The sequence below is a fragment of the Hesperophylax consimilis genome, chromosome 5, assembly GCF_061612785.1.
Source record: "Hesperophylax consimilis isolate HC1 chromosome 5, BYU_Hcon_1.0, whole genome shotgun sequence".
In the NCBI taxonomy this organism is placed as follows: Eukaryota; Metazoa; Arthropoda; class Insecta; order Trichoptera; family Limnephilidae; genus Hesperophylax; species Hesperophylax consimilis.
In genome coordinates this window covers 39296330-39323833 of record NC_142840.1, presented here as the reverse complement: position 1 = coordinate 39323833, position 27504 = coordinate 39296330, and the positions used below count along the sequence as shown (strand labels likewise).

Below are 27504 nucleotides of genomic sequence, written 5' to 3'. Positions count from 1 at the left end.
CCAGTTCCACTCGATACTTAAATACGTAATTAATTATTTTTTGATATTACAACACCGACCCCATGCGCCACCATGCGCTGTCAATGTTTGATATGTGTCATATGTGATAATTATAGAATTATTGACGTGATAACCAAGAAATTTGTTTACAAACTACCTGTGAATCGCTAAAAAGAAATATTTTGTTTTCAGATTATTATTTCAATTTAATTACTATGGCTAAAAGGAATGTGGACAATATTTTACCAGAATTGGTCGAATTTCGGAATTTTCGAATGAGAGGAAAATTTACCAAGCGAAGCGATAGTAGTGTATTCTTGAAGTGTGCTCAATAATCCTAATTATGTGCTTCTAGAACAGAATTATTTCGGCGTCATATCAAAAGAGTGTCATATAAAAAGGTAAACTGTTACATTCTTGCTGTCATACTGGAAAAATAATACCACAAATTTTAGCTTATTATCCAGCACCGAATTATTGACAGGAGATTGTAGTCAATCTAAAAACTTTAGGAATTTTATTTGTCAATACAAGAGTGCTAATAGATTTGCCTCATTTGAAGCGCAAATAGCTAATATCCCAGGTAATGGTCCATATTGTTTAAAAATTTCTGGTTAGGTTTATCATCTCACTTCCAGAAGTATACAAGTTGCAGGTGAAATACCTTCCTATGCTCAGCTTTATCTATACGATCCTGATGAGGCTGTTAGAGTGCGTATGAGTCATCCATCTAATGCCGATTGCTATAAAAATATAATGCAAATAATTGATAGTGAAATACGCGAAATAAGCCCTCATCAGTATAAGAAACTAAAAGAATCTGTCGAGGAAGATGAAATACGCATTGCGGCTGAGGGTGGGCAGGTGAGAGATATACGTCTATTATTTACACGTTCATCAGAGGTAAAATGCTCCAACCAGTTCTCACGATATCGCCATGGTATACGTAGCAGACAGACGGGAATTTGCCATCGGGTATAGATATCGCTGTTTAACCTAAAAATGTTAAGGACTTCAAAGGATGGCAACTTTATCAAAGCATTTAGATCCTATGGTTTTCCCACTACTATTTCCATCAGGTGAATGTGGTTGGACCCCCGGCTTTAAGCATCATGCTGATTTCTGTACTGCTCAATGTCATACTGTAACTGCTATGTAGTTTTATGCAAGTAAATTAGCAGTGCGAAGAAACATATTTAATCCAATCCATTATGCGGGTAAACTTTTTCAACAGTATTTAATTCATGCTTACATTATTTATCTATTATAATTATTTATGAATCTGGTCGCCTAGATTACATTAGGAAAAACCAACGACACCTCAGAGTGGAATGCTATCAAGGTTTGCAAAACCATGTAAGAAATTTAGCCACTGATAGAGGAGTATGTGCAGGTAATACAGTCATTCTTCCATCTTCATTTACTGGTGAACCACGCCATGTGAATAAACTTTATCAAGTTTCAATGGCTATGGTACGTAAATTTGGTCGTCCTGTCGTCGTCATAACTTTTACATGCAATCCCAAATGGCCAGAAATACCAACCGAATTGGAACATTATCAATCGGCCGCGGACAGGCCTGATATAGTAGCCAAGGTTTTCCATCTAAAATTCAAGGAATTTATTCATGATATGACTGAGAAACATGTTTTTGGAAAGGTAATTTGTTGGGTGTATACAATTGAACAGCAAAAAAGAGGACTACCTCATCTACATGGTGTGTTTACACTTAGCAGGGAAGATAAGTTGTATACAGCTTCTGATATTGATAATGCCGTATCTGCAAAACTACCCCATCCGAAGAATTCGGCTTCGTACCGTATTATTTAAAAAAAATAACATTCATGGACCATGTGGCGTACTTAATCCAAGGTCAGTCTGCATGTTAGACGGTAAGTGCTCTAAAAAATTCCCCAAATCATTTAAAGATGCTACTGATAATAATTCCGCAGGCTACCCAGATTACAGGAGACGTGATAATTTTTCTGAAAATCACGTTATTCGGGATATACGTATCGACAATCGATTTGTTGTTCCATATAATGCATTCCTTAGCAAAAAATATGATGCTCATATTAATGTTAAAATTTGTTCCTCTTTGGATAGTATTTATTTATCTATACATGATCAATCTCACTCAATTTTACTTCTGGCTTTACATTTACCCGACCGCTAATCTGTTTATTTTGTCTCTACAAAATAAACCTGTTCCTCCCTCCCCTCTGGGCGGGAGGAACAGGCTCTCAGGGAAGCATCTACAAGGAACACCTCTTTAACAGCGTGGTTCCAATTTAATCTTCAAGATATTGAGGGACGTTCTATTCTCTATCAAGATGTACCAAATAACTATGTCTTTACAGCTGGTAAAAAGTGGACGAGGCGACAGCGGGGAGGCGGAAACATCATTGGATGAATACCTTCAATTTCTCCTAGAAATATAGAACTGTATCATTTACGGCTGATTCTTATAAAGGTGGCTGGAGCTACATCCTTTGAATCTTTGCGAACTGTTGATGGCAATTTACTATGTAGCTACTTTTCATGATGCGGCGCGTGAACTGAAGCTCATTGATGACATACGAGAATGGTCGCAGTATGACGGAGGCTTCATTGTATTTGACGCCTAAAATTCTGAGACATCTATTTGTTTTAATTTTAATACAATGTATCCCTTCGATCTTCGGCTGAAGATTTTTTTCATCATGGTGTTGCTGAAGAAACAGCTATTAATCTTTGTCTTTTAAACATAAAGGATATTCTCATGAAGGAGAATTCATCTTGCAGAATGCAGGGCTTAACTGAACCTGATGAAAGTTGCAGTTTTGGACAAGTATCTGATTTTAATGTAATTTCTGAAAACACTTTAGGTGAATTGATGGCTGCCAAACTCAATGACGTACAACTTCAAGCATATAATTCTATTTTGAATAAGTTTTTTTCACATGAAAATGATGACAATAAATTTTTCTTCATTGATGGCCCAGGCGAAACAGGGAAAACATACCTTTACTAAACTTTAATTCACACTCTAAGACGAAAAGGTAAAAGAGTTTTATCAGTCGCTTGGACAGGCATTGCAGCACTCTTGCTTCCAGGTGGGGTAACGTGTCATACTGCTTTTAATTTACCCCTCAATTTACAGGACAATACAACATGTAAGGTCACATCAAAGAATTGGAAAATTATAACGGAAGCAGATATTATAATATGGGATGAAGCACCGATGACAGGTGTAGCTTTAGAAGTAATTGAGCGTACTATACGTGATATCATGGGAAGTGATTCTGTCTTTGGTAACAAAGTTATTGTTTTGGGCGGAGACTTTCGTCAGATCCTTCCAGTGTGTCGACGTGCTTCACGAGGACAATTAATTGCCGCTTGCATAAAAGCAGCACACTTTGGTACCATTTCAAAACTTTTCAATTAAAAACAAATGTCAGAGCTTTAGAAAGTGAAAGTATATTTTCTAAATGGCTTTTGGACTTGGAAGATGGCAAACTTCCTTTTGTAGAAGGAACATTAGAGTCATCTGTGCTTATTCCCAATGTAAATATTTTCCAAGATTCACTATATATACGGTGAGACACATACAACTGCTGATGCCTTAGGGTTGAGTCAACGTACCATATTGTGCCCTAAAAATAGTCATGTTTATGCAATCAATGAGGATGTACTTCAACGGAAAGCGCCCCTGAGGTGATATCTCACAAAAGCGGTGCTATAAAAATTTCAGCTGTAACTTAATTCAAGCCAAAATCATTACAGGGAACAGAAAAGGTACAGTACATTTCATTCCTAGAATTTAAAACACTTTGTCGGATGTTACAATATAATTCAATATGTGCAGGAAACACTTTCCAGTCAAATTAAATTAAATAAATCTCAAGGACAAACTTTTGAACGGGGTGGACTGTTACTTCCTGAACCAGTATTTTCTTATGGACAGTTTGAGCGCAGTCATCGTTATTTATACAAATTCTGACTGATTGGTATACGGATAATATTGTTTATAAAGAGATTTTTTCCTAATGAAAGTGTATAATATTATGTTGTAGATTGTAAAAAATAAAAGTATAATAAATTGTACTTGCTTAAAAAGTTTTGTTTTTTGTGTCCCTTGAAATGAAAATGACTCAATTTATCCCACCTGTAAGGTTTTCGCGAATTAAGAGAGTTTTGGTGTATTTACTTTGACAATCGTTAGGTAAGAGCGTAATATTATTTCACCCAAATATGTAGATTTTTAGGACTTATCCCAATAAAATAATTCTTAATATATTTAAAAAAAATGTAATTACTTTGACAGTCTTTTGGTAAGAGTATATTATTTACCAAAGTTATATGTAATATTGTAATATGTTGAAATTTTTTATTTTCGAATTACATATAAATATTTTTCAATTAAATTTCGATTTAAAAATTAAATCATTTCGGTGGTATGGAAGAGGAAACATTTTTCTCATTGACGAGATTTATGTTGGGGTGACGGGTGTTTAATGGTGCAGAATGTCTTTCTATTATTTATCTACCCAATGATCTAATATCTACCTATTAAATGTAACTGTTAGTATCACATAAACTGGGCGAAGCCCAACTAAGTGCCGCCCGCAAGGCCTAGCAGCAAAAACCCGCGGAGCGGGTTTTTAACTGCTAGTATTTAATAGTATCATAACTTCGAGTAAGACCTACCAACATTATCTTCACATTTTAACGCATTTTTTTTAGCTATTGCATCTACGTGATGACAAGATTCTACCCGAATTTAAATGGAATCTAGATATCATACATGGTTCAATAAATATATACCTTTATTTTTAACATGCAACATATATTGACTTTATTTTACAAGTCTAGGATAAATATTATTAATACTGTAAGTTATTCTACTATAAAAATATTAAAAACGGGTTTTTTCAGATATATAATTATCCTAAATGATCAACATTATGTAGATTCATTCTGTGATTCAATCACCTCAATGACATAATATAATAATTTTTTTCTGTAAAAATGTGTTTCCATAAAAATTGTCTGTATAATTAATTTACGTAGCATTATAAATAAATCGGATTTTGTACCTATTTTAAGTTGGGCTTAGAATACTATAATTGTACTTGGGTGGCTTTCAAGTAGTTCGAGGATTTAATTAGCGTCTTTACAATATAGAAAAGTTTGGCAAAGCTTTATTTTTTTTGTTCAAGTATTTTAATTAAACGCTTCTTTTATAAATCTATATGCACGAAAGGTATTTTTTGTATCTCTTGTGTATGTATTAACCTGACAAAGAAAAGACTCACAAAATTTATGAGTTAAGTCAATCAGATGATGTTATATTTTTGAGCGACGTTTTGTTAGTAAATAAGCAATGTTTTAAACAAAATAATCAATAACATAACAGCTAGAATAATGTTTGTTCTGTGTTTGTGTTTTCGTGACTTGGTAAAGTCGATTTCAAGAGCAATATTTGATCACGCCGATTCGCGGGATTTGCGGATTGAAAAAAACTAAATTTGCCACAAAACATGTTTTTTGATTTGCACGTACTTTCGAGTTTCGAACCACGTGATACGCAAGCGCCAAAATACCCAAAAGTCAAAAGGTAAGATCATATTTTCTTTTATCAAATCTTCTTAAAATACTTATTGAGTCTTCTCATAATATTAGTAGTACCAAAGATGATTAATCCCAAGTGACTGGAGAGTCCTGTCAGTGACAGAATTCTTAAAATAAATCAAACCAAAGCCATCATAAAATATTTATTATGTTACCTTTTCAAACAACTCTTAAAATACAATAGTACTAACAATGATTGATACGACAAGTCCTCTTAAATTACTGACTTTGTTACCTTTTCAATATGTTTTTTGCAATATACTAGTATCAAAGATAATTTATGCCAAATAAAAAAATAGATTATTTCAATTAAATATCCCTCAATAAAAATCTCGCAAAGCCCGCGGGATTAGAAAAAGGTGTGGGATTTGCAAACCCTAATCCAAATACACCATCAAAATTCCTAAATTCAAAAGCAAATGCCAAAAAAATGTATTTTCTCGGGAATTAAAGATTTTAATAATCTGCCCGCAGAAATAAAAATATGTGAATTTAAAATAGGTTTATAAAATTTATTTTTTATACATTCAACTAGCATTGTGCTTAACTTTTTAATATAAGTAATTTTAGACAACGTGGGATTGTCCAAGTCTCTAAATGACATTTGATCATTATTTTTAAAAATTTGAAACACTTAAATATTATTTCCAGATCAATCGTATCAGCAAGTTGGAAATCTCACCCAAAATACAAGAGCGAATTTCTTTTGTGGTGAGGTATAGCGAAAAATTACTTAACTTTGTTTAATGTACCTATTGTTTTTTTTTCAATGAAAAATTAACCATAAAAATTAAGCGTTCTGGAAAGTGTAAATAAATTAACTTACAATGTAGGTTAGATTAAATTTAATTAGAGTAAAAATAAATTCAAATTCAATATTTTTTAATCTTTCCCGTAAAGGATTTAACCTGTATCTAGAGCGAAGTCAAGCAGGTCAAAATTCTTAAATAAGTTTGAAAATAATTTAACAAAAACCTTTTTCCATTGTACTTTATTTATTTGCATGTAACAAGTTTTGACTGGTAAAAGACATCAACAAAAATAAATCTTTTATTACGACAAAAGAGTTTCACAAAGCAGGAATTTTTATATTTCAAATGGGGAATTCCGAAGAACCGACCCTCAACTTCACACAGTAAAATCGGATCGATTTTTAGACGTTTCAACTCGACTTTTTGATGAGAGACCTTTTAAAATAGTATAAAAGGTTTTTAATTGTAGTCTGCTAAATATAATACCTTTTGTTCCTATTATTTCAGGAAACAACTTGTTACAAAACTAAAGTAAAGATAAATACAGAAAAGCAGTTTTCCTAGAATTTGAGAATTATTTCTTTCTAAAATTAGACTGAAGGAAAGATATTAAAGTAATAACCTGCCTTAAAAGATTTTAAGCAGATTTAAATTAGTGTTTTTATCTTTTTTTTGTATGTAAGTACCTACTATTCTTTCCATAAATTAAACAATCTTACTAAAACCCTTCTTATTGCCAAAGGCTGGCAATGATATTTTTGTATTGCAATTTACTGAAAAAACCTTAAAATTATTGTTTTTATGGGTTTGGTTTTCGTAGAGATAAATCTGAGTATAAAGTTTTAGTAAAAAAAAAAATCGTTTGAGTTTTTTTTTAATTAAAAATTATATTGATGATGGCCATCCTCCGATAGAGGAGAGCATCAAAAAAAGGAGAAAAAATTGTGAAGGAAAATACCCAAACTTCGCGGTTAAGGAAAGTTGCACAAAACAATTTTTTCCTTCTAATTGACTGATCGTAGCAAAGTCCTGTTGTAACTCGACCGTTTTGCATTCTTTTTCTGTAAATATGTTCGCCGTTTCCATTTCGAAGTGATGGCCGTTTTAATGGTACAGTAAAGATTATTTTTTCAAATATGAAATCTTCGTTTTTATTTGGACTTTTTTCTTCACATTTTTTAACTATTTTGTCCCTACAGGCCTGAAAAATATTTGAATAAAGAATTTTCATTAAGATGTGACGTTTTATTACAAATAAAATAAATAAACATGTTAATGTTTGTTTGTTCAAAATGTTAAGTCTCCGAAATTTCTACACTGATTTCTACTTTGAAATTTTGACACAACATTGCATTGCACAGATTTCACACAAAACCTAATTTTAAATTAATAGAGATTGAATAATGTTAATGTTAGGTTTATATAACCCTAATGAAAGTTCAGGGTGCACCTAAACCGGTAGGTTTTATATATTAAAAATACACACAGAAAAGTGGTACTAAAAAAATATTTTATTCTAATTATTACAAAGATAATAATTTGAATATTAAGATGTTGCCACAAAATGATTTTACATTTATTAAGAAAATATTGAGTAAATCCTTAAATTGTAATATTTAATTATTGAAGATAATATTAGCAATTATTAAACGAAAAATTGAAACAGAAAAATATGAAAAAGACACGGTCGCATTTGGGAGTTGATCTCAGGACCTTCGCCTTGTTGGGGAGCTGCTCTACCAACTGCGCTAATGCTTCGCCTTCTGAGGTTCTGGGTTCCAGATGCGGATCTTTTTCCGATTTTAATGTTTCAAATTTTTATTTAAAAATCGCAAACAGTATCTTCGATAATTTATTTTTTTATTTCTTGCTAGGGCAATTCCTATGAGTTACAAAACTCATTTAAGGACGGGTGGAAATTACAATGCGTAAGTCGGAACAGAATACAAAAGAAGAATACATACAGAGTGGAAGATACTACCAGTATCGCCCTGGTGAAAGACCACCATTCAGAATTGAAACGTTGCTCCAAATGGCTTTAGCCGTGTTTAGTGACTAGATCTGAATAGCCAGGTACTTCCCCACCTTCCTCTTTCCCTTCCCCACTTACCTTCAGCCTCACAACATCCCCCAATTGGGGATGCCATAGTCTCACTGGCTCCAGACGGGAGCAGTTGGGACTCTTGTGAGGTATTCACTATAAAAAATAAAAAATAAATAAAAAAAAATACAAAAGTCAGTCCATACAATTTTACATTGGCAACAAAATATCAAAAATATATAAATTTTTAAAAGACAGGTTTTTTAAGTTGAACAAAAAAAATAAGAGCAAACAAATAAACGAACAATCAAAAATATACAAATATGGATTTACTGATTTTAATTTTTTTAAATATTTCTTTGAACCATCATTGTGAGTTTTTTTTTTCTCAATGGGTTTGTACATTTCTAGAAGCGAATTATATGTAATAAATATTATTACAATGTAATTAACTTAATTAATTACCACAATTAAACAATTATTCGCACACGTTTCAGCAAGTTGTATTTACTAAACATTTTTTTTCAGTGAACGTGTGAAAAAATGGAAAAAAATACGGTGCCTTTTAATTTTACTGCAGAAAACCCGTGCAAATTTATAACTCTTGAGTTTACACTGAGAGTGTTTTTGTTTTTTGCTTCCGGTGTCTGAGTTATTCTGAACACATTATCAAAACGATATAAGTACAGAATTTACATTTGATAAATGGAAAAAATATATTGTACTATAAATTCAAATTTCTTTTGTGATTCCATCCGACTGTCTGTAACCCCGATTTAATGAACTATTGAACTTTTGCCTTGAATTTGTTGTTTTGTCGACAATTCAGACTATCCCCATTGATGTTTTATATTTAGATGAGACACGAAGTAAAAAAAATGGTTCCAAGTTTTGAACCTCCAATTAGTCCAATTCCAACCCTCTAAAACCGACCGACTCACTCACTGCTACTCATCTGATAATATTGGAGCACGTCTCGACGAGATATTAGGACGCAATAGCGCTTCCGTGATTTTTCACGTTTCCATTTTACATTTTATTAAACGACTGGTCTGCGTCAATGGAATGTAATCCCAAGGTTATCTTTATTCTGTGACTTCTTTAGCATGATACATTTTCCACGATATTAAATTTTATTTGAGAATTTTTGTTTCTTTTGATTCTTAGTAGTCTCTATTCCAGGTAGACAATTCAATAAGTTTTTCATCCTGAATACATTCCTAGGTTTATACTTTGAAACTTGGTGCAGATGTCTTGGGAGAACTCTCACAATTAGTATTCACTTCAGAAACTTGAATATAAATTTATTCCCAATAGCTGGAAAGGATTATTGCTTCATCAGTTTTATTTCTATCAATCGCCCAAGAAAATAGTTACAGTAACACAGTTGAAACATTGAAAATACGTAGTTTTATTTTTTAAATGTTTGTGTTAAAAGGAAATCCACGGAAAATTCACATGTTTGAATAAGTTACGAGTGATAATTAACATAATGAATGTTGAAACAATATTTAATATAAATACTTATACATTTTTATAATGATATGCATTTTGCAAAATACCCAATCCGTCATATCAAGGAAATATTTACATGTAAATTAACGGGGTGAAATGGAATATCGAAATACCCAACCCGTCATATAAATAAATACAATTATCAACATATAAATTAACGGGATGTAATCTAATACCGAAATACCCAAACCTTTATATCAAGAAATACAACTATCCACATATAAATTAACGGGATGTAATGTAGTACCAAAATACCCAACCCGGCATATCAATTAACATTTAAATCCACATGTAAATTTATGGGATAAAACGGCATATCGAAAACTCAATTCACCTCCATTCAAGAAACATATCGTTTATAACAATTTTATGTAAAATATTCATGTGCTATTTTATTCGATTAGTTCAGTCAGTCATTGATTTAAAATTGTTTCGTGACTTGTCACTTGTCAGTTATCCCGTAAGGCGTGTTTTCTTCTATTCAAGAATGAAAGCAGAAGGAATTTAGCAGCTAGCAGCCTTACTGCATAAGTTAAAATGAAGAGCTGTCTAGAGCTTCCAAAAATAGTTTAATACTGTCAAATGCATCACATGTTCTATTCCTAACCGCAAGGCAGAAGAAAGGATATTTATTTATAAGAGCTGTCGAATTATCGGATCGCAGAATGGGAATATTGGAGTCTCGGTGATTTTTTGAAGGAGCTTCCGGCTACAGAAAGGCAAAGTTCTAGGAATTATTATTATTTGGAACTCCGTATCAAGCCTTTCCGCTGTGATAAATAATAAACTTAACACATTTTGCTTCACGTAGCAGGGCCAACTATGTTATTCAGTAACTAGGTGCTACTTTTAGGTGAAATCCGAGGCTATGTTGATGTTCGTTCATAAATATTAGAGAAACTCCTTTTCTTTTGTTTTCCCAGGGTATAATATAGCTTTACTGATTCCTATTCTTATGATAAATCTAGAAGAAAGAACAAATTCGTATTCAGATTACATATTGTAACAAAAAAACATAATAAAGCAAGTTCTATTTATCAAAATGTATTCAGAAAATTCACACCGATAGATTGCGTTATTTTCAATATTATCGAATAAAACATTTTTGACAGGTTATTTTTTTGAAAATTGAGATGAATTATTGATTTGCTCCCGTACATAAGATATTTTTATCACTGTAAATTGTTGTTTTTTGCCTGCAAAGTTCTGGTCTTAGAAAACGATACGAGAAAAACCGAACCATATTTGCGAAAAAAAGTGCATCTTAAAGTCCTAAGGCTACAACGCGTAAGTTGGAAAGAAATGGAACACTGAAGGATTGTTGAATTCAGTAATTTAAATAAACGATGAATAGTAAAAAGGTCCGCCAGATAACAAAGATCTTTGCTGTTCTGTTTGCGTTAACTGGACCCTTTTTTCCGCTTGCATGACGTACGATGCAATGTCAAGATCGTGATAACTCCGTATTACATGAATCCCGATAGGTAAAATATTTTTTACAAGTGATTTATATTTATTCTAATGAAATGTTTCAGGTCTTATGAAAGATTTAAGTAAATATTCTCTACCGCTCTAAAATGCGTTTCCACGGGGTCGAACGGTGTGCTATAAATATACCGGATTCACGACTACCAGGCTATCTCAAGCGGGTTTCGTGTCTCCAGTTCATTTGAATAGAGAGAAAACAGCCGCCTGATAGAACAAGGGATTTCTTGGAAATAAAACAATCTAGTTATGGTGCTTCAAAAATTCCTTCAAGAAGACCTATATTACAGTACTTAAATCTACGCTTAGGAAAAGCTTAAATTTCTATGTGGAAGTTTAAAAAAATGGAAAATGATGTTAAATTTATTGGAAGAAAGCAAAAAGAATAAAGTTGGAAAAATACCATAGGTCGATAATACTGTAGATTTCCAGGTGAAAGCAGTGGGACCCGGTTCTTAATTTTTTTCATGGCAAACATTTTCAAAACTGTTTTGCAAATCAAATCTAGAATTCCAAGCGGAGAAGCTAAACAACCTGTTCTGTCGAAAGCTGGAAAACAAGAGACCTTTGCCCGCCCCCACTCATGGGGACCGGCGGCCTAGCCCCGCCTCCCACAGTTAACACCCACGTTGAACGCAACCACGGGGTTACCATATGAAAATATTTAAATATACAAATAATAATTTCAAAAAAATATTGCGGGGCTGAATGTTTTAATTTTGATAAAATTCATTTCATAACACTCTCTAAAATTTAGTAATACTTCAATTCCACCTGGAGTTTCGTAAAAGAAACACGCGCTCTTGTTTCTCTAACTGCGCATATAAACTTAGCCACAGCAACGCATGGCGGGGTAAAGCTTGCGCTGAAGAATACTGAAATACAATTTACAAAAAAATCAAAATAAAAATTTTGTCAGAATCACAAATCATTCCATGAAATCTTTTGTCATTCCTGTTAAAACATCTACTTTAATATAAGAGTACATAAAACGAATGTGCTAAAAGTGTGCTCGAATTTTCAGCTACCAGTCACTAATCAACACCTAACTAAGACGTTAAATAAATACTTTTGCTCATGTAATTACTTAATTATTATAAGTGTTATAACAATGAGTAAGGAATCTGTGCCAATCTCATTTTTACTATTATTTTTCAGTACTAACATAAATAAAATAGAATCAGTTGTTTTTGAGTCGAGCATGCATACAGATTGTATGAGAATTATTATTTCCGTTTCACCTTAAAAAGAAAGACAAACATTACCAGTTTACTAGTAACCTATAATATTTGAAAATCTCCTACCAACACCGCAGTAAGTAAAAAATGTTGCGATGATGTTGGTTCTGTTGTGATGAATGACTTTATCAGCCGAGGAATTGAACTCACAATGCCTGGGTAGGACCCAAACGCGATGCCAACTCAGCCACCACTCTATTTTTACAACCGTTTGTAAATCTAATCATATAATTTGACTAACATTTGTTTCTATTTTTTTAACCCTTGTCGAAGCTTGAATCAAGTAATGGATATATAATATCATTTCATATATTCTTGAAATGTCCCCAATTTTTTCTTCTTTGAACTTCTGAGCCATTTATCTTCTTAAAACTGATTTCTACATCCACCCATTCTAATACTACTCTGCCTAAATAACTAGATATATTATAAAAATATGAAAAGTTTTCTTAAGCTTATTTAATTAGGTATCAAAACCGTTCCGGAACTTCCTCTTGAACTTCCGAAAAGAGCCTGGATTACCCTAAAGTGAATAGACTGTGAAAACTAGAATCTTGATCCTTGAACATCCAGACGTTCGTTTCCAGCATTTTTTATTATTCGGCATTATTTCTCACTTTTCAGCCTTTTAGAAATATAAGATTTTTTCTCAAAATTGTGATTTACATAATAAAAGAACACAAGCTTTTACGTATTTTTATTATTATTATTATTTGCTTGTTTTGCATATTTTTTTATTTCCATAACATTGTCATGGCATGAGTTGCCAAGAAAAAAATACTACATTTTACTCGGTGAGATAGTATTTGTACGCAAAAATTAAATCTCCGGTGGGCAGAAATGGTATTAGAATCAGTATAGCTAAGATAAACAAAGTTACTGTAATCGAGTACGCGCGGTAGGATACTTAATCGTTCCAAAAAACGTTAGCTGATGCCATTTAGTGCTAGGACATTTTAAGCATGTGGCTCTCAAATCAAAAATTCAAAGAAAAAATAACTTGACGGAGCTCATAACACATTAAAAGTGAATCTTCTAGATATTCCAATAGGCGTGGTGGTTATTACTCAAGGTGTTCTAAATGCTAAAGCCGGAGATAGTAAGAAGGATGTCTTTTGATAATATATGATATAAAACATATCAGAAAGTATGGTTTTAGGAAAAAGTAATTTTACACGAAGCAAATTCATTAAAATAGATTTACGATCGAATGAATTTATCGAATGTTTTAAAAATGTGTACTTAGAATATTGGTTACCAGAGACTGTTTCAAGATTTAAATTTATAAGAATATGCAGTTTAAAAGTTGCAAAATAGAAAGATCTTATTAAATATTGCAACTCGTAGAATCTCGAAACTATAAGAAAAATTGCTGAAACTTCAAGGTAATGGCCAAACCCCAAGCGCCAGGAGAATTGGGTCAGCGATGCATCATTAATGAATGTAAATGCACCACACTAATTACGCAGACACGAAGCGACTCGAGAGTAAGTACGTGCTTACTCAACATTTGACAAATATTTAGAGATCTACTCACCCGCTATTGATTGAATATTAAGGAGCATTTGATCCCTTAAGGCCGAATAACACTTGCCTAGTGCTCGGCCAAATGACTCACTTTGTTACTCGGCCGAGAAATTTATTGAAAATAAGATGATACAGTGGGTGAGTCAGTTTAACGTGGTTTTACGATAAAGCAAAATAGAAAATGAACAGAGTTGTACAACAAATGTAACGATTCTAAATTTTGATTTTTTTCTTTCACTGCCTGACTTGGCTGATCGCACAGACCGAGTGGGGAGCAAATAAAGCGCCGATTTGGATATGCAGGAGGAGTGGGTACTTACTTAATAGTCATTGGGTCTTGCTTCTATCCACTGTTTGCCTGAATCACTCGCCCACTACTAGGCCGAGTACTGACTACACATCAGCCGAGCACTCAGCAGGTGTAATTCAGGCGGTACAGCATTTTATTATTAATTCTACGAGAATACCATATTTCGAATATGAAACAGGTACTCAAATTTTCAGATTAACAATAAAAATCGGACTCAAATTTGAAGGGAAAAAGGGGTACCTCAGGGATGCTTTTTTTGGACAGTATTATTTGGTAAATTAATTGATGCAGGCCTATTGATGACCTTACTTAAAGCTTACAATTAAGACTATTTAATAGAAACAATAGAATTATCGTATATAAGCGTTTCCAATATTGCCGACCTACGACCAAACTTCACTGACTATTAAATCAGCGGAAGCAATGAAAGGTGTAAAGGTGGAAAGACGAGACGTGCGGTTGTGCGTAGATGCTGTTTGCGGTAATATTGGTTAACGATTTTAACAAAAATTTTATGCGCCAGTTTTCTAACGGCTTATGGCCAATCTCATCCGTATCTGCTGTAAATATGTACTTATACATTATTAGATTCCCTAAAATAAGGGTGTCGTTATTGTTTCAGGTATACCTGTTCTCTCCGGAGCTGCTGTATAACTACGTAGGGAGCACGGGGGTGGCTCTAGTGCAGCTGCTAGCATACGTCAGCTCTTGTTGCAACCCCATCACCTACTGCTTCATGAATAAGAAGTTCCGCCAGGCCTTCATGGCAATTTTCGACTGCTACAGGTGTGCGAGGTAAGCCCATCTCCCTCTTATGCTTTATTAGTTTCGTCCCGACTTCCTATGTTCACCTGTACCACAGGTAAAAATATATTTGATGAATTACAATATTCATGCACTTATAACTTTGGACATATGTACATTATTTCTGCATGTGGGCATTATACTTGAAGACCTGTTGCAGAGTTCGTCCAATAAATGTTTACGGGCTAGGTTGAATGAGCTATCTTCCTATTTGTGCTGAATCGAATGAAAATTCTCAATTCAATCAAAATTGGGAGAAATAAAACATGTTTTTAGTAAAGAAACATGAAAACAACAGGTTTAACTTGCTTGCGCCGTTTTTCACCATTTTTTGGACGAACTCAGCACATCTTTTATTGTACTGCCAAAGTGAACTTTTCAACAAAGTTTGATGAAATTTTAAGCATTTTGGTAATATTTTACCTGTACTACTGCTACGTACTATTCAATTTTGTAAGGTCATTCATTGTTCAAAACTTTTGAAAGATAAAAGTTTACCGATTCATAGTTCTGTTAGATTTTAAAGGAACAAACTAGTCGGAACTGTTTCAAAATCAAGTTCTTAAAATACTGTGTTTCTAATTTAAAAACAAACCCGTAACAAAATTTATTTTATACGAGATAAAACAAAAAGTGGGTGTGTCAAGCCTACGCAAGACAGAAGTGAAACTTCTTTTGTTAAACCGTATGAACCACAATCAATTACGTATTTCACTCGTATTACACTCACGACGCAGTATACTAACCAAGCAGCTGATGCTTGGCGTGGCGCAGTTCGCTGGTGTCTGAGAGAGAGGAAAGAAGAGAAGAGAGAGAACGTTCGTGAGCGGCTCCCCCACCTCAACAAGCGCATATGGTGAGAGAGGGACAGTGAACGGTGAGCGGTGGTGGGGGTACCCGCATTTTCGTGTCGATCCTGACTCGGTTTTACTCCGTCCCCGAATTACGCGCCTAAAGAAGTTTCACTTCAATATAATATATTTTTAAAAATAATGTACAATGTACAGAAATAGAATCCCACACAAGATCGCGTAGTGCGCTCTAGCGAACGGATATTTTATCAGAGGGAGATAGTTTTAATTTTTTTTCTGTAAATTATTACATATTATCAAAATAAATAAATTAATTAAATAAATGTAATACAATTATCATAATATACGGATTAGATAATAATTTTAATCCAACACAATAACGCAAAGCGCGCTCTAGCGGAGTAATGTTTTATCACAGTGAGATAAGTGTTTTTATTATTTTGCAATATTATTTTCTTTTAAAAAATGTTCTGACCTACTAAAAAATAAGATATTGAATGAAAAAGGCGTTAAAAACAAAAAAATAATGTGCGATGGCCGAGAATCGAACTCGGATCAACTGCTTGGAAGGCAACTATGCTGACCATTACACCACCAACGCCAGTTGTCGGGATGAGCTAAGAAGCATTTATATGTTACTTCAAAACTTTGACTAGATCAAATGAACTTTAATCGGTGGTGGGGGTACCCGCATTTTCGTTTCGATCGTGACTCGGTTTTACTCCGTCCCCGAAAATTCATTACGCGCCTAAAGAAGTTTCACTTCAAAATGGCCCTTAATACAACGAATACCTTCATTGTTTTTCGGAAATCGGTTTTAATCAACTTAAAACAACCAAAATTATTATTCACGCTGGAAAAATAGTCAGATACCAAAATTATTTTCTATACAGAATTTACCAAAGCTTCCATATAGAATGGGACCGTATATTATAAAGGTTATAAAACCTTCTGCATGAGAAGTTTTCAATGGCAAAAATCTCGAGTCTCTGTAGTTGTAAAATTGTAAATTATTCCTGATGGTCATGTGATGCGGAAAAGTATATTTTACACGGCATAAAGTAAAATATTGTATTGAAAATTATTTTGTAGATTTCTTCAAAATTTAAAAAAGATGATAAATTCAGCAAAAAGATAAAATCAAGATAAATATAATAACAACTATTTACCATATAAAAATGATTGTTTATCACTTATGTAAAATTTAAAATTTCTTTATTATTAAGGCCTTTAATTTGTAAAAAAACATAGAAGATATATTATCTACATATTCAGTTTAAAAAAAATCTTAGTGTTAGTTTTAAATTCATTTGAATACATACATTCTACCATTATTTCTAAATTTTTTGAAAAATAAATCTTGTTAAGAGGAAGCTACAAGCCAAAAATACATTCTTAGTATATTCTTGGTATACCTTATATTGAAGGTAATAGGCATTAAAATCGCTTGACAAACGGAGTCTAGAAACGTTCGAATTCAAGCAAAAAACTGTTTTTTATTTATTTTGTAAATAATTTTATAAGAAAGAAAAAAGTTAATCAGATGAAACTGTCACAGATGATCTTAGCTATAATAGTGTATTTTTAAAAGCTGTTTCCTTTATGATTTCATACATTTCTATTGAAAAAATACTTTTTTTAGAGGTTATAGCATTTATATTTTTCATTCAGTAATTTATTTTTTATTTGTATTCTATTCAAGCGGAACGATAGGAAAACCTTCAATTTATCAAAAGCATATTTTTTGGTATTCATGATGTACATCAATTCGTTAGAAAGATTAATCAAAATAGTGATTTGGCATTAACCTTCGCCTTTATTATTAGTTCTTTGGATCACATGGTTTTCGTTCGATATAATGAACGAAAGACCATATAATGAAGAAAAATACAAGAAGTGATTTGTCAGCGAGTTTTGTTATTCTAATAAATGTTTATTTTTTGTAAAAACTTAATGAGTAAAACTTAAAATTGTAATATTTAATCATTGAAGACAATATTCGCGATTCCTGTACGAAAGTCTGAAACAAAAAAATCAGAAAAAGATACGGTCACATCTAGGACTCGAACCAAGGACTCTTGCCTTGCCGGGGCACCGTATCTTTTTTCTGATTTTTCTGTTTCAGATTTTCGTTTAAGAATTGCTAATATTGTCTTCAATTATCTAATATATGTATCGTGGTTATTTATTGATGGAATTATTGGGTTATTTATTGATGGTTATTAATTGAAACTGGCCATTACTTTGGATATTTTCCTGAAGTCAAGGGAAGACCGAACACGAATCGAGCACGTCTAATTATGGAGGCAATTGAAATCTACATAAAAAACAATGAATACTGATTGATGTGACGGGGGTTAAATAGTTCATGATTTCTGGAACTGAACGGCTACATCTAAACGCTGAAAACCACATTAACTTTTTTATTAATGTGCTAAAAAATCCACGCATTCCGGTGCTGCGTAGTCAATACACATCTGAAAATAAGCGATTTAATATCAAAAAAATATGAATATTCATAGTTAATCTAACTACAATAACTACACCAACAATACTCAGATCAATATATTTTGCACTGTGTCAATCCATTGCCACTTATGGAATATTAGCTTGGGGAAGCGCTACAAACACAACAATTGAGCCAATTCAAAAAGTTCAAAAGGCAATAATAAAACTCATACTGCAAGTACCATTCTACACAGACTCAAACAAAATCTTCAAAATACTAGACGTCATGTCAATAAGACAATTTTACGCCAAAACTGCTCTCCTACATCTCATCCATAATAATCTTCATATTACAAATCAACCAAAAACCAGGTCATCAACAAATAAAACACTGAACATTCCAATAACACACACCCCACACAGACAAAGACACTTTCAATACTACGCTACAAACTTTCTCAAAAAACATATCGGAGCCTGGATAAAAAATCAAGATATTCACTTTATTGAAAAGATTTTAATTCCAAACCAAACGTAACCAAAATATAATAAGTAAAATTAAATATTAAACACGTTCTTCAAGAATTGTCCTAAAATACGTACACTCACATATAAATGTGTGTTTTCATGTTTCATTATAGGTCTGTGAAAAAAAAATTAACTTTCTACTACAACACATAAATACCTGTCACACTTAATCACGAACACGTTAACACCTCAGCACAGGTTCTCCTAGTGAGGTGTTCACGTAAGATACAATCACCCACACACAGTTTTACCTATATCAACCTATGTTCTTTATTTTTTATATTTTTTTTCTCTGTACTACAATATAAACCACTGTAATCATTTGTAAAATGTGTATTCAAGAATAGACATAAATAAATAGCTTATGTTTATTATATTTTATATCAAAATTGATAATAATTGTAATTTAATTGCTGAAAACATGAACAAAACCATCGGCAGATGCTAAAAAAACGTGCAAGGAGTCCATATCTAACGACGGCCCGCGACCGACTGGCTGCCGGTGTGCACAACAGGCGCTGAATGGGCGCTGGACGTACACACACACAGCTATGCGGTCGTAGGCATCGATGGTCTAAGGACGGGTTGTTTCGGAGAATTTGAACAATTCATCAAATTTCAACGTTCATTTTCGGGTTCTGCGAAAGTCCAATTCAAGTTCTGTTTTTATATCATTATAGGCTAGTTGCTTGACAAAACTGAAATAAAAACAGAACTTGATAATATCTTTCGCAGAACTTGAAAATGAACATTGAAATTTGAAGAATTGTTCAAATTCTCCGGAACAACCCGTCCTAAATGTCTCAATACAATTGTAGAAGTGTGAATTTCTCATGTTCCCGCAAAGCGAACTAAAGCGGGACATCAATAGCGTGTCATTTCCTCGCACACTCTTCGCGTAGCAGTGTCACACGGTTTATTGGTGTATTTGTTCCCTATTTTTAACAAAAATCTTTGATTTTTATTTGAATTTGAAAACTATGATAAATATTGTTCTTTAACTCAGTGCATAAATTTATAACTGAGGAATACCTAAAATCTGACCCAGAATTTATTATATTTTTAGAGTTATTAAAGTTATTAGAAGCAATGTGTAGTGAATATACACCACAGATGCCTGACAATGGACTCTATAATGCTGTACGAATAGTGGTTTAATATGAAGGAAGGCATAAACGCCAAAAGTAAATCTTGATGGTTTTTATATATTTTTCCTTAGAAAACAATACACAGCGTTCTTTTTTATAAGTTAAATTAAACTAAATTGGGGTAAAATTTTTTTATTTACCCACTTGGTTTACTTCATAACTTACTCTTTTATTGTGTAAAATCTAAGAACTTTAACTTTTTCCCAGAACATGAACAATTCATCAAATAACAAAGTTAATGTTCAAGTTATATGAAGGTTCAATTGAAGTTATGTTATTATTTCAGTTTTGCGAAACATCTAGTTAATAATGATATAATAACAGCACATGAATAGAACCTTCACAGAATTTGAAAATCAGCTTTAAATTTGATGAACTGTTTAAATTCTCTGAGACAACCCATCCCAAGTAACTAAATAAACCGGTTGGAATTAAACAGTATTATTTAAGGAATTAGTCATAAATCAGCGTAATGGTATTGTTGATGGAAAAATATTGATGTTTAGTGCCAGGCATACGAAGATATATAACGTTGATCAATCCGGATAATGTCACGTGAAATGTCACCCATGTGAACAACAAAGATATTTAACAATATTTTTTTTTCTTCATATGAAGCGGTTACTTTGTGATGTGACATTATAATTTAAAATTAAAAAATAACTTTGTAAACATCACTTATAGGTAAATACTTAATGCCGACCGGGTTTCACTATAACCGTAGTTTCATCAGGGCAGTATAATACTAAACATCTTAAATCTAAATTAACATTTGTTGATATCACGGTGAGTGGACAGTCTGAGCTACAGTGGAAGAGGTAGGGATAGGTGAGAGATTGAGAGGCGAGTGCTCTTTGTCAATAGGGAATAATCTGAGTATAGGACTTTTATTTAGGTTTATTTGGTTGTTGATGACTTTGCTATTGACGTTTTTGGCTTTCCTTAACTCTAGCGCCTCTAAGTTATCCAACCTAAGACCTATTCCGTTTTTATGTAATAGACTGACGCCAGTATTTTTGTCAAACGTATGGTTGGTTGGTATGAGATGATTTGCAAATTCGAAGAACCCATTACTGTTTAAGCATCTTAGGTGTTCTTTGACTCGCGCGTTGATATTACGTGCTGTTTTGCCTATGTAAAACGCGGGACAGTCACTACATTGCATAGAGTAAATACCTGAGTGATTTAACAGATGTTCTTTGTCCTTAACGTTCATCAAAAATTTATCTATACTATTTTTTTTATTTTTTATTAATATCAATAGCAAAATTTGTACATTATGTAGGTTTAAAGTATAATATAAGTATATTTTTTGTATTTTTTTCACAGTCCTCCTCACTAGGGTTTCCTGTTCTGAGGCGGCCTGTAGTTTTTCTTAAATTTTTGTATTTAGTTTTGAATTGTCTTTACATTGTCTTCATAATGTTTGTAAGTTGATTGTTACTTTGATCTCTAAGCCATGTTTTGACTTTTGTTTTAAATATACTCATTTCGTTTATTTTTTTGGTTTCATTTGGTAGAGCATTGAACAATTTTATAGCATGGAATTTATTATTTCTCTGTCCAAAGGATGTGTTTAAACTGGGAGTAATCAGGATATTTTCGCTTTTTGCCCTGGTTGTGTATTTATGTTGGGCAGTGGAGTATTTGGATATGTTTTTTTTCAGTTTAAATAAAATATTTTTTGAATATAGTTTCTGTACATTGTAAACATTGAAGTTTTTGAATATTTCTTCTGTCGGAGTTCTAAGCGGAACTTTCAGTATAGTCTTTAATACTCCTTTTTGTGCTATATTGAGCCGCTCTGTGTGAGTGCTCAAGGCAGACCCCCATCCAGTTATTCCGTACTCTATTTGTGATTGACACAAAGCATAGTATACTTTTTTAATATCGTTTATATTGAGGATATTGCGAATGTTTCTAAAGAAGTATATGTACCTGGTTAGTTTTTTTGTAATTACATCTATATGTGAGTTCCAACGGAGATTATCATCAATTTCAATTCCAAGATATTTGATGCTTTTGGAGTGTGCTATAGTGGGACAGAGGCATGATAAGCCTTGATTTTTTTGATAAATTCCTTGGCATGAATGTAATTTGAGATTAAGGTCCTCTGACGGCTGCCCTCTGGCTGTTTTAGAAAATGTCAGATATTTTGTTTTATTGACATTAAGCGTCAGGGAGTTTCTTTTAAGCCAGTTTTGCAGGAGACCAAGTCCGTGTTCAGCTTCTTTGTAGGTATTTATCCAATCTTTTTCTTTAAATAAAATTACTGTGTCATCAGCAAAACTAATGATTTTTCCTCTTGTTTCTAGGTTACAGATATCATTAATGTATATTAAAAATAATATCGGACCTAGTATGCTTCCTTGTGGTACTCCATGGTTGATTAGGAGAGGTTTGCTTTTTCTCTTGTTAATTTGGACGCTCTGTGTACGCTCCGTCATATAGCTTTTTAGTAAGTTTAGTGTTGTACATGACATACCAATTTTTGAAAGTTTTGAAAAAAGTATTTTGTGATCTATTGTGTCAAAAGCCTTTTATAAGTCTATGAAGATTGCCAAAGTTTTTTCTCCACTGTCTAAACTTTTAGTGATCATATCGGTAATTTTTTCTATGGCGTCACTAGTACTTAAGTTCTCCCTAAATCCATACTGAGTTTTTGATAATTTTTTATTGTCTTCTAAGTAGGATAAGAGTTGTTTTTTTAGTATTCTTTCCAATATTTTTGAAAATGCATTTAGTAGGCTTATTGGTCGGTAATTGTTTATGTCATTTTTACATCCTTGTTTAAATATTGGTATAACAATCGCTTTTTTGAGGGCTGTAGGGAATATGCTATTCGTTATAGACATGTTGACTAAGTATGTAAGTGGTTCGATAAGTTCTTTACAGAGATATTTTATTGCGTTGGTTGAGATTGTGTCCTCGCCCGAAGAAATATTTGATTTTAAAGAAGAAATTGTGTTTTTGATATCGTCAGCTGTAATTTGTTTAAAATTGAGCTGATTTCCTTGCTCAGGTGGTTCGTTTATTTGTACATCTTCGTTACATTTTGTAACTTGCTTTGCTAGATTTGATCCTATATTTATGAAAAAATTATTGACGTATTCAAGTATTTGGTCAGGATTATCAGCGTATGTCCTGGGAACATTGTTTATATTAAGCACGTCAATTGATGTAACGTTGGCAGATTTAGAACTGGTTATTTCATTTATTATTTTGCCACATTTTCCTGGGATTTTGTTTACAATCTACAATTTTTTTCTTATAGTAGGTTTCTTTTGTATACATAATAACTTTTTTGCAAATGTTTCTGTATCTTTTGTAGTATCTTAACATGTGTATATCGTATGGAATTTTTTTAAGTTTCTTGTGTAACTCGTCTCTTTTTCTTATGCAGTTTATAACATTCTGTGTAATCCATGGTTTAATATGTACATTTTTGTGTGAGATTTTCTTAGTAATTTTTGTGGTATTAGATAGTATATTATTCTGAAGAAGTTCTATGAAATAATTCCATGCATCATTTGTATTGTTCATGCTTTGCAGTTTTTTCCAATCGGTACATTGTAGATTATGTTTAATGATATTCCAGTTGATTTCTGTTTTTTCTGTTGTTAATGGTTTTTTCTTCATTTTATTTGACTTGTTTATTTTTATTGAAAGCATAGTTGTTTAATGATCGGTTATAGTTGAATTAAATACAACAGTTTGAGTAATGTCTTTTGTTTTACTCATTATATGGTCTATGCAACTTTCACTGTTGTCCACTTTTCGAGTAGGAACATTTATTAAGCTTTCCAGTCCATGGGATGCTAGCATCTGCAGATATTGAATTCGCTTAGGGTGTCCATTTTCTAAAATATTTATATTTACATCTCCAATAATAAATATGTTTTTCGTTTCTTTAAGAAGGCAGGGTTCCTCGTCTACGGATTTAAGGAATGGGTCGATGTTTCTTGTTTTGGGCGATCGATAGATTGCTAATATAGCTTTTTCTTTACTGATTTTAATTTTTAAACAATTGGCATTTGTGATAATAATTTCTTCAACTTCGGCTTTTATTTCATTTTTAATGTATATAATTACACCATCGTTTTGTTTTTTGTTATTCAAACTTGAGTAGGTTGTATATCCAGGAATTTCCAATTTCATGTATTTATGATTTATCCAACATTCAGTAAGTATTATTATTTGAAAATTAACTTTTAAATATTTCAATAAAATTTGCAATTCATCAAAATTTTTTCTTATGCTTCTTATGTTTTTGTGTAGTATATTGAAAGAGTTGTTATTTAAATTCGATAGATCATTTGGTTCCGAGGTTAATATAATGTCAGCCATTTTTATATTTTTTTTCGTAATCGTTTTTGTGCCCTTTTGTTATACAATATTTTTTATATCATCTACATGTTTTATATAAATTATTTTTTCGGTTGGCCTTCTTCGCGTCATTATTTTTCCATCTTTGAACCAAACGTAGGAGTACATTTTTTCATTGGCAGATTTTTTCGTTTTCCAGAGCAGTTCCCTTTGATATGGGCTCAATTCCTCTGCAATATAGACTGGTTCGGTGGAGATATCTTTTATAGCTGCATAATTAATATTTTTCCTTTTAGAAAGAAGATTGTCTCTTGTCTTTTTTTCCGCAAATTTCACTAGCAGTTTCGGTGGCGCATTGTTCCTTCTATCATGTGTCCTTTTTATATCAATTATATCATTGTGCTGGATTTCTATTCCTGCCGCCGCCGCAACTCTTTTTACTATCTCCATCTGCTGCTCTCCATTTTTTTGGGGAATGCCCGCTATTTCTAAGAAATTAGACCGAGATTTGTATTCGAGGTCTGAAATTTTTATTTCAAGTTGTTTAATAATGATATTCTTTTCCTGGTGTTCCTTTTTTATGTTTTCAAAATCATTTTCAATTTTTTTATTTTGTATAATTGTTATTTATAGTTTTTTTATTAGTTCATCGTACTGACTACTCATAAAATCAATGCTTTTTTGAGTGTCCTGGGTTTGTTTTTCAATTTTTGATATAATTTCTTTTTTCATGGATTCAAATTTTTTTTCAATAATCTGTATAATTTTATCAATGTTAAATTTTTCTTCGGTTTCCGTTATAACTCCCTTTCCTCTTGTGTTTGCCATTTTCTATTTCTTTTTTTTTTTTTTTTTTTTGGTTTATTAATTATATTTTTATTAATGTTGGAACAAAAATGCCCCTAAGTATATATTAATTAATGTAAATTGTCTATGGCGAAATAGTTTTGTATTGTCTATGGTTATTGTATGTTTTCACCAAAGTTGATTTTGGGTTACAATGACAATACTCTTTTTGCACTTCAATTTACAAATGATTAATTTCACTGCCAACGTCACAAATACTGCCACTTTGTCTAGCGTATCACTATATATTGTTTTTTTAAGCGGGTTATGTTATTAGGTTGTTTTATTGACACTATATTGATATTATTTACGGTGCTGTCAAAAACGGCTATTGAGTCAAATCATAGACAAGACTTTTTTTGTTAGTGTAAAAAGCTGTTTTGATATCTGGTGGGAGATTTTTTTATGCTTACATCAATAATTTCTCTCAAAAAAGCATATACATCAATAATTTCTCTCAAAAGAGCACTCGCCTCTCGATCTCCCACCTATCCCTACCTCTTCCACTGTAGATCAGACTGTCCACTCACCGTGATATCAACACATTTTAATTTAGATTTTAGATGTTTAGTATTATACTGCCCTGGTGAAGCTACGGTTGTAGCGAAACCCGGTCGGCATTAAGTATTTACCTATAATTTATGTTTAAAATAAAAAAAAAAATAATTTTAATTTTTTTTACTATTTGTTTTTTTTTAAATAGGCTGTCTTAAATGCTACCATATTTTAATTTATCAACAACAATTGTATTGCGCGAAGCCTGTTATCAGGGCAACATAAATGAGATGGACATTAATGGATATTAAGAACTCTATAGAAAGTCGTTTCAAAGTGCGTCTTAATTTCAAGAAATCTTCCACTCGAAAACAAGTGAAAAACATAATAATTCGTGTTATCATTTATGTGAAAAAAACGATTATTTTACATCACATTTTATATTATTTCTTTGAACTTAAAAAGTTCCCGAGCTCCATGCAAAGAGCTATTATTTATATTCGTTTTATATCACTGCTATTAATTTCGTAAATTAGAAATTTGAGTTTGTTGAACTTAGGCTGTCAACCGTTAACCTTCCGTTTAGAGCATTAAAATCAAATTAAGCACTCGTCAATAAAACACAATTAGACTCATTATTGTGTTTAAAGTATTTTGTGATTACATTTAAAGTAGTCTTTACTCCTACACGTTCTTAGACAGGCCAGAAAAACAATTATTTGATTTACAAGATTAGTCAACTTTGTGAATATTTATTTAACCTTTCTTTTGACCATTATTTCTTGAATTTGAAAACATAATTTGCATAGAGCCCCCTATATTCGTGAAAAACAATCAAAACTTGTCTAAAAAAGATTGTGTGTTTTTTGTTAAATTCATAAAAATGTGTTAAACTGTTGGAAAATTTAACAAATTCTACAATTTTTAATCGTTTTTGAAAAAAATCCGTTTAACCTGCCTATCCGTATTTTATTGTTTTTTTTCTTTATTAAAATAATTAATCAATTTACAAAGATTAATCATTAATGTTAACTAAAGTAGTTCATAAAATTAGTTTTCACTGCTTTTGATTTTTCAATGTTCCTCTTCTATAGATGTATATTTTTCTGGTTTTTGGACTTTACTGGAAACACTTTTGTCGTATTTTAACTTTTTTATTTTGAATCAAAAAACATGCTTTTTATAATATCTACGTTGACAATAACAATTTATTAATAACGGGCCCGACCCTTGTAGAGCTAAACACTGTTTACTGTAATAAATTTCTGAAGGAAAGAACACCCTTTCACCGGAAACAATCCCTTTATAGGTTAAAAATACTAATCCATTGACACTTGTTGATATACACAATGAAAAAAAGGCAACTGCTTATCGACATATTAGAACTCTAAAATGTTAGCACAGATTCACACCATTTCTAAAAATCAACTATTGAAACAATCCATAGATAGCGACTGTATCCAGAATTATTAAAAGCTTATCTTTTAAAAAATTAAACAGTTGGCGCTTGTGTCTAGAAGAGTCTGTAAATGTGTCAAATGTCTCAAAGCATGTGTTATCTGTGGGGATGCTGTGTGAAAAGACTTTTTAAAGAAAGAAAAGAGTTATGGGAAGGG

At 32.2% G+C, this 27504-nt stretch overlaps 1 protein-coding gene across 1 annotated transcript in view; it reads left to right on the top strand.

The window, feature by feature from the left end:
* LOC149423935 (cholecystokinin receptor type A-like) overlaps positions 1-15280 on the top strand; it is a 264990-nt gene extending 249710 nt beyond the window's left edge. Inside the window, exon 8 of the mRNA XM_089631931.1 lies at positions 15104-15280. Coding sequence (XP_089488057.1) covers positions 15104-15280 — 177 coding nt within the window. The remainder of the gene's footprint in view (positions 1-15103) is intronic.
* The last annotated feature ends 12224 nt before the right edge of the window (positions 15281-27504 follow it).